This window comes from Pavona decussata, unplaced genomic scaffold (genome assembly GCF_977016875.1).
Source record: "Pavona decussata unplaced genomic scaffold, jaPavDecu1.1 SCAFFOLD_157, whole genome shotgun sequence".
In the NCBI taxonomy this organism is placed as follows: domain Eukaryota; kingdom Metazoa; phylum Cnidaria; class Anthozoa; order Scleractinia; family Agariciidae; genus Pavona; species Pavona decussata.
Window position 1 is genome coordinate 750,864 of NW_028145569.1, and position 10,918 is coordinate 761,781.

General features: G+C 40.5%; 1 protein-coding gene across 1 annotated transcript; it reads right to left on the bottom strand.

Moving 5' to 3' along the window:
• Positions 1-2,159: 2,159 nt before the first annotated feature.
• Positions 2,160-10,895, bottom strand: LOC146465079 (uncharacterized protein CXorf65 homolog). The gene is made up of 6 exons (XM_085128922.1): positions 9,358-10,895; positions 7,963-8,050; positions 6,583-6,669; positions 6,119-6,235; positions 4,616-4,696; positions 2,160-3,364 (listed from the first exon to the last, which is right to left on the bottom strand). The coding sequence occupies exons 2-6, from the start codon at positions 7,985-7,987 to the stop codon at positions 3,165-3,167; spliced, it is 510 nt and encodes a 169-aa protein (XP_084985048.1). The 5' UTR covers positions 7,988-8,050; positions 9,358-10,895; the 3' UTR covers positions 2,160-3,164.
• Positions 10,896-10,918: the final 23 nt, after the last annotated feature.

A 10,918-nucleotide genomic window follows, 5' to 3' on the forward strand; every position in this document is an offset into this window, starting at 1 on the left:
CTTTCGTTAAACCGTGGCCGTCTTTAAGACTTTCGGTGAAGCACTATTTTTTCAGCTTTAATAGTCGCCGTTAACAGCGATTGTTTCGCCAAAAAATTATCTTCAACAAACATAACAAGCGCAGGAGGAGATATTTCATCTCGTAATTAAAGTTAATAAAATAATGAAGATTTATAGTAGCGCTGTAATTACTGTAAACAAACAGCCTTGTGAGGCATACTGTTAATTGCATTCTCGCTCGTTCTCTAATGAATGAGTGCACGAACTCTGAGTCCAGACCTCTTCTCATCTGCGCATGCCCAGTGCCGTCTGGCGCGGTAAGAAACTGAATGGTCTAGAATCGAGGATGATGAGCGGAGGTACTCGTTCATTGTGCGCATGTGTATATGCAGGGCCATCGTTAAAGGGAACTTCTGCTCCGAAAACAAATGGACGGCAAATTGTTGGAAATAGTGTCTAAATTCTAAATTTTAGTTTAAGAGGTAGAAATAACACTCAAGTGTGCTTAAAATTAGATATGATTGTCGCTTATTTTCGCTTTTAAATTTCCCTGGCGCGGCCATCTTGGATTTCTTGACGTCATTGCGTTGCCACTATTGCTGGTAAACAGGGCCCAGTTGTTAAAAAGATTAAGCTAATCCTGGATTAACGTGAGCTTTGACTCGAATTTAATTGCTAATCAATAAAGATTCTTCCAAAAGATTTTTGGCCCTTAGTTTGTACTTAGCCTTTTCTTTACCTTTAGCTAGAAATTATCCTTTAAAACCATTTTTAATGAGCGAGATGAAAGCCTCGATTAACCTCTAATCGTGGATTAGCGTTAATCGGCTTTCGAACAACCCGGCCCAGAAGTTCTTTTGTGTGAAACAATAGAGAACAATAGCGGCAACACAATGACGTCATGAAATCCAAGATGGCCGCACCCGGGAAATCATATCTAATTTTTAAGCACACTTGAATGTTATTTCTACTTCTTAAACTAAAATTTAGAATTTAGACACTATTTCCAACAATTTACTGTCCATTTGTTTTCGGAGCAGAGGTTCCCTTTAATCCCCCAATACTCTACCCCTCGCAGCTCCTGCCTCCAACAAAGCCTTACGAGGCGGAGCATGCGCATAGGCTCTGAAAACGAAAATGTCGGAATATTTTTCTTCCAGTTTTTATACACTGACGATGGTAAAATTTCCGCACGGCCCCATATTAATCATACATGCACCGCTGTCATACTAACTCTCTTCTAAAAACGCCGAGCGTAAACAGAGTTTGAGTCGCAAAATGTACACATACTTAATGTATGGGGCTGTGCGGAAATCTTACTGACAATTTTATCATTTTTTCTACGGAACTATCAAACGTGGTCGTAACCAACAAGAAATTATAAGCTATTCCATAAAATAGACCCTTATCACTCGGCGGCCATGTTGAGTCTCGGGGAAATAAAAAGCTTTGTTTTCATACGGCAAGCCTCGGCCAGACGCTTAAACGAAACTTTTTATTCTCCCGAGACTCCACATGGCCGCCGTGTTATAAAGGTCTATCGTACCTTTATGTAACTCTGTAGGGTTCCACAATGTATCATATCTCGCTTTTCTTTTTAGCCCTCAGTCCTTTTCCCGTTTCCCTGAGAAAACTCACTGCTATCCAATCCATTCTTCGAGTTGTCTTGTTAAGGTTGCGCCGTGCGAAGACTATGAATACTACGTTTCGTATATTTTCTTTTCTCTGTATTTCCGTTCACAACGACGTAAAGTTTATGATGTAAATTTGCTACAAGCAGCAAAATATTTTACCAGCCGATGTTATCACGTGTCCAGTACCACCGAAACGATGCGGAATGATGCATTTGCAATTCATAATGTACAAGGAATGTTATTCACGAGAAAACAAATATTTCGTTTGCATTAAAAAAACCTCACCAACTGAAAAACAAGCATGTCGTTGACACCTGTCCCTGGGGGATATGTGGTACATTGCTCTTGTGCCGATAATAATAATACTCTCAGACTGCAAGCAGTCCCTTTCTGGATAGTCGAAAGGTCGCGCGAAATATTTCTCCCCGTTCCAGTCTCGCTGCGCTGTGAGCGCACCCTCTTGACTATCCAGAAAGGGACTGCTTGCGGTCTGCAATACTCTATTTACTGTCTTTGGCCATTAGAATTACAACAGTAGAACAATAAAATTCAGTACTATAAAGGTAAAAGCAGATCAAGTGATGACAATGTTTAATAACACTTGTGCGATGTGGCTAATAGAGCGGTCTTCAATTCACTGTCGAAAGTAATATTCCAACCTCGTTCTTTCTCTCGCTTCTCGGGACGGGAAGAAGAGAGACCCTGGGAACGAAGTTGGTAATATTCGTGTTTGTTTTGGTTTTACTTTTCTACGCTCCACTGTGATTGGTTAACAAATCTCGCGCCACTTTTCAAACCAATGATGAGAAAAACCAAAACCAATCGTAAATTGCTCAATCGCTTTTTCCCGCGCTTGACGCCGGTTTCATGTATGCGCTTCGAGGTTTGATTGGTTCATTTGCGCTGTTTTCCAAAGTAATTTCTGGTTTTCGTTTTATTACACTTAACTGGAAACCTTTCTTTTCACATAGTAATTTGTTTAATGGCCTTAGCTCCCACGAGTCTCCTGTAGGTCAGTGGTAGAGGTTCCGAACTATTAATCGGAAGGTCTTAGGTTCGATTCCTGATAGGAGCACTCGGATTTTCTTTTTTCCGAGTATGCCTGCCTGAGTAACACATTATTCTCATCTAATTTGTAATTATTAAGATCTTGGTGTTAAACTTTCTCAAAACAGTCTCATTTGTGCTATGCCAAACTTGTCGACAAATATTTAAGAATTTATTAATTATATCTCTTAATTTCTCACATTACACAAACTAAAAAAACTGCTTCTAAAACGAAAGCGTTCGTAACTAATACAGTGTTTTCACATGACGTCACGGCGGCCATGTTGGTGTCCCTAAACAAAGAAATGGCGGCCATGTTGGTGTCCCAAACTAAACCTCTGGGAATTGAACTCTATTTTTATGCAAAAACTTTCTTTCGTTTCAGTTAACCAATATGGCCGGCTGTCACGTGAATGAAAACGCTCTATAACGAAATAATAAACTTAAGCTTTCCAGTGACATCTAAATATTAATTCTACATTGTTAACTTCTCCGATTAGTGCTTGACCTCCTTTTTCCCGAGGGGAGTTTATTTCCCGTGGGACTATTTCCCGCGGGACTCAGCTTATCCGAGCTTGCTGACTGTTTTGGCTTGATGCTTGGTTTCAAGCTCCCACGGCGCATGCCGCGTGAGGTTCTGCCGCCGACCTCTAAGGTGTCTGTGGGCGTACGACGTAAACTTTCTGAAATGGATAAAAGCACGTTGTAACTAGCTAGAAAACATGAGTATGTCACTTGAGTGGTGAAGGATTGGGGAAAAATAATAGTTTGAGCAACTGGGATGGGGAGAGAGGGGAGAGGAAGAAAGGGAAGGAAAATCCTGATACCAAGGCTTTGGCTTCATTTCCCCACCCCCACCCCGTCAATCCCCTAACGTGCGATTGTACGTGTACGTACGTACGTACGAGCATCTTAAACTAGAAACAGATCAAAATCACTTCCGGTTATACATGCACAGCAAATTCTCTTCACGTGAATCTTATTTCCGGTGGTGTGACCTATTGTAGAGCTTTTAGTTCGCTTATCCGAATTAGCTCAACATCTTACTTCAAAGCCTTCTCTCTCCTTCAACAAAGCGTTATCTGGAAAAATCTTATCTCTACGCCAACTGGTGTCTATCTCATTTTTGTTCAATCGCTTTATCCTGTTTCACAATCATAAAAAGGGCGGTAGGACCCCGGGGGGGAGGGGGGGTACTCCTCGGAATTCTTGGTGGGGGTGTGCCGCCCGGGTCTTCAAATCCCGACCCTATTTCAGACCTAAATATGCCATTTTCCACACCCGTTTTCAGACCTGACCTCTAAAATTCATACCCGTTTTCAGACCTGATAATTATGCATCAGTGCCGAACGGAAGTTGACGGAAGGAGTAAAAGTAAGCTGGAATGACATAGTTTATCTATTTCTTTTTCTCGCTATCAGTTAGTCGTTCCAGTTACGTACTGAGAAGAAAAATATGTTTGTAAGCTTTCGTAAATGTTCCCCGCCCCAAAAACCCGACCCGATTTCAGACCGTAATTGTCAAAATCTATACCCGTTTTCAGACCAAAACGGCTCAAAAACCATACCCTTTGGGGCGGCACATACCTATATACCTTATATAGGGGAGTACCCCCCCCCCCCCCCGGGGGTAGGACCAACAAATGGGCTGAGAGCGGCAGCCATCGGCGCCTACATAAGCTGATGACCGGTGCTATTTCCCAACAAAATAATGTAAAACGAACACGTCTGTTGCTCGTTACGTCAAGACCATCACCATCATCAATAATCAAAATGCAGGGGAGGCAGAGTGACTCGTCAACCTATAACATAGCTTTCACCATCTACGGGGACTCGAAAGAAAAACGGTCTCAGGTTAACTCGAGAGAGTCTAGGGAAGATAATAAGACCGACCAATAAAAAAAGTTACAATAAACAACAGAATTTCTCGCTTACCTAAGAATTCTGTTGTTAATACATTCTCGTCATGAAGTAGAGGGGTGTACAATGGAAAATCGCGTCCTTCTGTAGGGTTTTCTGCAAAAATAAAGAAGCTTTGTTTTCCAGTAGTTCCACAAGATTTTAAAACTGAGTGAATACATCACAAAATTGAATCATGACTTTATTGTGCGACTCACTTAAGAGGTTGGATCTCAACTTCGTTTCCAGGCTTAAACGCATTTTTTAAGCTTTATGTTGGAGGCTTGGGGCTGAAGTATTTTCCCCACTGATCTTTATTAGTGACGTAACATTTGACTATGCGCCAAGGAGGCTGGGAAGGACGTTGGTAAGATCCGCATATTAATAATGTCGATGGAATATCCAATCACAATTCAATGTTTTTTCAAAAGACTCTAGTTGAAGTTCTTTTTTAAGCAATTGGTATTCTTTAACAATTCTAGGGGTATCGAATGGTCTTTGCGAGCATGCGAGCAGTGTGTTTATTTTTGCGAACACGAGCAGTTGTCAATTTTTTCTTGCGAGCAGCGAGAACTTTAGAAAATACAGATCGCGAGCAGCGAGCACTTTAGAAAAATACAGAAGGCGAGCAGCGAGCACTTCGAGTACTCCGTAAATTTTCCGCTAGCCGGAATCTCTCTTTTATTAATATGATAAATGTTTTGCTCCAAGTAATAGAAAGAAAGACTGAAGCCAGAGGTAAGGATGTTTAAACCTTTTTGTTTTAACCCTATCATAACTGATTTATCGTTTATATATGTATAAAAAATTAATTACAAAGGAGGATTAACGAAATTTCGAGCAATCGAGCACATGTTAACGAGAATGCAAGCATGCGAGCAGTTGCAAAAATTTTGCGAGCACGAGCAAGCGAGTACCCGTGTAATTTTTGCGAGCAATTCGAGCAAAGGCCAAATTTTGCGAGCACTTTTAAATTAAATGGGACCATTCGATACCCCTAATTCTCTTGCGAAATCACGCGGAATATCGCCTGATACTTTGCCGACTAGGCCAACTGAGTCGAGTTGGCTAGACTCGGGCGAAATTCTTCCAGATTGAGCAAGATAACTGTTTTAACATTCAGTACTCGATAACAAAGCACAGTTTTACTGCAGAAAAGCCAGAGGTGCACATTAATAAATTGCAGAATATCTGTTGTGTAAAGACCGCGAATACATGTATTGAGCGCACCGTGATCATATTTGGGTAGTGTTACAATCCACGGAATAACATATTTAGATATTCGCGCTCACCGAAAGGATGCAAATGAAACTGATTGAAGGTGTTCTGGCATACAGCTGTTTCGAGAAAGGTTGTCCAATGATAGCGTAAAAGCTTACGCGACAATGCCGGAAGGTAGTCTGGGAAATACCCAATAAATTTCAATGAAAGCTCAGAATCCAATCCATATTGCCCGCTATCTCAAGTCTTCGCCATTATGGTCATCAGCTTGTTTTGGACAACCTTTGTCGAAACAGCTGTATACTGAAAGGAACGTACTTTCTACTCGCACAAGAATGAAGGTTTCTCTTTCGTTGAGGAAATCACTTGCGTTGGATGATTGATGAGCCGTTAGATTTTTCACCGCGCCTCGTAGATCTGAGAGGTCAATGATTACTGAAAGGAAAAGAAATATATAATATGAGCTGATTAAAACATAAATTCTCGCTGAGTAGTTAAGCTATCACTGTAGTTACCGATATCAATGTAAAGCCCGGAGGGATTAACTTATGAGAAAATTAATGAGCAAATCAGCCGATTCGGGATCAAATATGGCTGCTGGATAAATACCATTTTTGATTCCGGAAAAGTGGCCAAGGACAAAAATCTCGTGTGTTTCACGTGACAAAGTACGCCATGATCTTCGACGCCGTCCGCCATTTTGAATATCGCGAGGATCCTGGGGACGGGGTTGTGTATAAAAGTGTACAAAATTACAAGTATGGACGTGAATCAATACAAACCATTTTCAGGACAGTTGCATCGCCTTTTAATGTCCTCCAACAAGTGAAGAGTGCGACAGTTTGGGTTGAAAAGTGCTTCCTCGTGATCTGGATATTGAAAATAAAAAAAAACTCTCAGAAACTAACAGTGGTTGTTTTAACCCCTGAGATAGGATCATGACCCAATCATTCGATGATGCTATTCATGAGTTCTGATTGGCTTAGCGGCCGTGGCATATCAGCTGTTATTAAAAACTGGATCATTGTGTAATGCAATTCGAGCGATTTGATTGGCTTAGCGGCCATGGTATGTGAGCCATTATACCATGGCTGAGAAATGGCGACCATTAAATTGTCTGCTGGTAGTCCTTGCACAGCGAAATCAGCCCAGCAAGATCTATCAATATTTCTTGATTGTTTTTAATAAAACAATTATTCCTCTTGCGCTTGTTGGATATGAGATGATAGATAGCCAACTCGGCGCTCACTTGACGCGCCTCGTTGGCTATCTATCATCTCATATCCAACGCGTGCTCGTGGAGTAATTGTTAATTATATTATACCATATTGAGACCAAAAAAGTAGCAACATTTCTGACTGATTTTAGTAAAACAATTATTTCACTCAGGCACGTTGAACTTGTGATGATAGATAGCCAACAAGGCGAGGCCTCGTTGGCTATTTATCATCTCTTATCTAACGCACGCTCGTGAAATAATTGCAAATTAACCATGCTAGCACCCTTATGTAACCGCTCTAGAGTTTTTTCCCTAAACCCTGGTTTTCATTTAATTTGAAGTACAGGTACAATACGGGCGGTACCTATGTTGTCTCATTAATTTGAGAGATAAATGAAACAACAGAAACCGGCTTTCTACATTTCACCTGACAACTATACGATTTTAAAAAGAAGGCCTAGCCTTGTTCAATCGGATAAATTAATCACCGATGAAATAACTTGAAGTAATTTGTGCCAATTAAGGAGAACCGTAGAATACAGGAGATCCGAACGGAAACCTCGGTCATGACCTAGCAACACAAAATGTTCAGCGTATGCTAGGCGAACGAAACATATGTTGAATCAATTGAAATGACAACGGGACCTAGTACAGTTCACTGCCAAAATTGAAATATGCGGTCTTTAACAGGCATCTTAAGTCTTTTCTACACTGTTTATTATCAGTTTACAGTAAAACCACCAATTCGATGCACTCTGGAAGTCGATGAAAGTATTCTCTGGTAAGAATTCGTTTGTAAACAAGTCTCAAAATTATTACGTTTCACAATGGCTCGGACAATGCGTCCGAGGTCAGCATTTTAATGTCTCTAAACCTTCCTTAAAGATACTTTCGGGTGGCTACAAGAACCAAATTAAAGGTTGAAATAGATTGCTGATCTTACCTCCATATTTCACTGTGATGAACATTTCGATCTGTTGAAGGGAACTTAAACTCTCTGTCGCGTGCGAGTTAACTTCTGCCTTGTTGAGCTGTTCGGGGTTAGAAAAGAATGCTGCAGTTGACAAGGAGTAATTAATTCCCTTGTAAAAGCACGGCTTTTCAGTAATTAAAGTAAACAAATGTCTCAGAATAAGTAATCAGTCTGTTATTGATTGATTTTTATGATCACGAAAGCGCAAAGCAGAAAGAACTAAGACTAAAGCCGGCAGTAACCTTTTTTAAGGGGAAACAAGTATCAATCGATTTTCTTAGCGTGTATATGACAAAAAATTTTATTTGATGGATCACATCTTCATTTTGTTCTCGAATGAAAAGCGAAAAAAAAAATATTTAAATTTTTTCCGAGTTTGAGGCGTTTAAAAGTGTCAAATTTCACTTCCGGTTGGGTACAATACCGCGCAAGACTGGGGATAGTCTGTTCCGGCCTTCAAAGCAAGATTCAGTGAGGCGAAGGGAGAAAAGGGATGGGTGATAGTTAATCTCGTACCCAGCTCTCAGTCGGTTCGTGGATGACCGTGGGAGATCTGGGTACGAGATTAGGTGAAGGTTTGCTACTCTCCAGGCTGTGCTAGCCTTAAGGGAAATTGAGATATATGCGCAATATTCCCATTTTTATTTTGTCCACGATTGAAACTCCACCAAATCTCCGAAATGGATTGAACCTGTGTGAATACAGAACGCAGTTATAGTCACGTCTGTTTAGTCCTTTTTGTAAGTCCAAATTTCACTGATAACCTCTGGTCCAATATGAATTAAAACAGTGAGCTTCTACCAGAATTTTACATCTCATGATTTCTATTCATCAGGTAGTTACCGGTGCGGTAGCTTTGTTTGTTTGTTTGTTTTTTTAACAATCATTTCAAATACCTCGGCTTTCCTGAGCCGTCCGTAAAAATCACCTGCCTTTTACTGAAGCTGCCATGCCAATAACTTATCGCATTTAGACAAAATTTCACGTTTGAAATGCTTCGCTGTTTTCACGAATGTTGCATAATAAGCTTAAGTTTACTACCCATCTGGTTGAGAACCTTTTATTTCAGTCTCTTTTCTTAGTATGGTTAGTATAAGGCAATAGTTATGGAGTCTGACAAACTTGCTTGTTATATGTTTTTGGGTAGCATTTTTGGCTTTGACCCTGCACAAACCACAATAAATTTTGAAATTTTTTGGAGCAACTGACCAATAGAAACGTTCGTGTTACTATATTCAACTGTAGTGTGAACGTTAAAACAAAGGATTGTGCACGGTTGTGGCCCTTCCAACATAAATTGCAGCACCATTGTTACCATGGCAAGGTTTCATAACCAGTCCCTCAATTCAGTAACTATGGATTTACCTTAAAAAAAGCGTCGCAACGTCGTTTGTCCTGTCAGTGACAATCGCTGAGAACGCCAACGTAAAAACGTGACTCGCAAAATGATTTTGTTGAACATCGCGACGAAAATGCACAGGTGGTCATATTCAATTTAAAGTCAGCGCAAGTTTAAAATTTAAATCATTAAATTATTTATTGTAACTTACGTAAGGACGCTAGTCTTGTTTCCAGTTTCCAACCAGCCCCGTTCCCAGGGCTTTGCCGTTCTGGGTTTGCGACAAGACCTGTTCGTGACGGTCCAGTGTAGGGGAGCTTCAACTCAAACGTTGGACGCACCAATAGACTATTTGCGAGTGTGGCCCAATTACATTTTGAACCTCAGTAAGAAAGCGAGACTAAGTACAAAGTTTACTTTACGAAAGTTAGATTTCGTTCAAACGCAAACAAAACTAATTTTCACACGAAAAGCTTTGTTCTTAGGTTCACTTTCATAATGAGGTTCAAAGCAACTCGGATATGACCTATTCTACCAGTCACCTCCACCATCCAGACACTGTATACCCCAAACTCGCACGCTTTCTACTTAAAACACGCACACCTAACACCCCAAACACGCACGCTTTCTACCCCCGAACACCAACCCACGCGTGTCAATCGATATTACATAGCGTCAAGAGTAGCCATAGGCCTTCAATTGGAAGTTACTTTCTTTACAGATTACAGGTTTAATTTATTACACATTTTTACTCGGACCTAAAGTCAAACAGATTTTCGCGCATCAACTCAAGTCAAGTCTTCAATAACTACGTACAGTATGGCATGAAATTTTAGCGGGAGTTTAATTCCGCACATAACCGATTGTTTGCGTTTCGCGGTAACAAATTTTCGCGAATTTGGTTTTCAAACTTTAATCCTGGGAACAAATTTTTGCGGATTTCATGCACGCAACTTGTATAAAACAACAAGGGATTCGCCATGTTTTCGTTGTTTATTTTCCTAATGCGCCAAATCGTCGATTACGGTACAATTCAAAGCGGCTGCGGCTGCGGCTACCTCGAATTTTCTCCACAATTTTCAACATGACTGATGTGCCCTTTTAAAAGGATGCTGTCCCTTCGGACGACTCATTTTTGTAAACCGGACAGTTGCCATCTGTGTACTGTAGTCACTCATTGTTTGGCCATCCCAAAAAAAATGTTTCGTTTCCCATCGGTCGGGCAAAAAAAAAAACAAAAACAAAAAAGAGAGAGAGAGAGAATGAAAACTTGAAGGGGTCTGGGTTCCAGAGAAGGCCGGGCTGCTAAGTAAGAAAGCCTGGTTACAAAGTCAACTCGAAAACGTGGTCTTTTCGTTCGTTATTCGTAGTATCGATGTTAATTAAAGACAGGGCGTCACATCATACCTATTGTTGTTAATAAAACAAGATCGGGTGCTTGTAAATTAAAGTATTTGCTTCTTTGACTAGTGAATCTGGAATTTTTTTTTTTTTTTTACTCTTCAAAAAAAATGGGTCGGTCGGGCGATGGGAAACGAAACATTTTATTGGGATGGCCTTTGTTTTGTTCTTACTTGTCTAGACGGA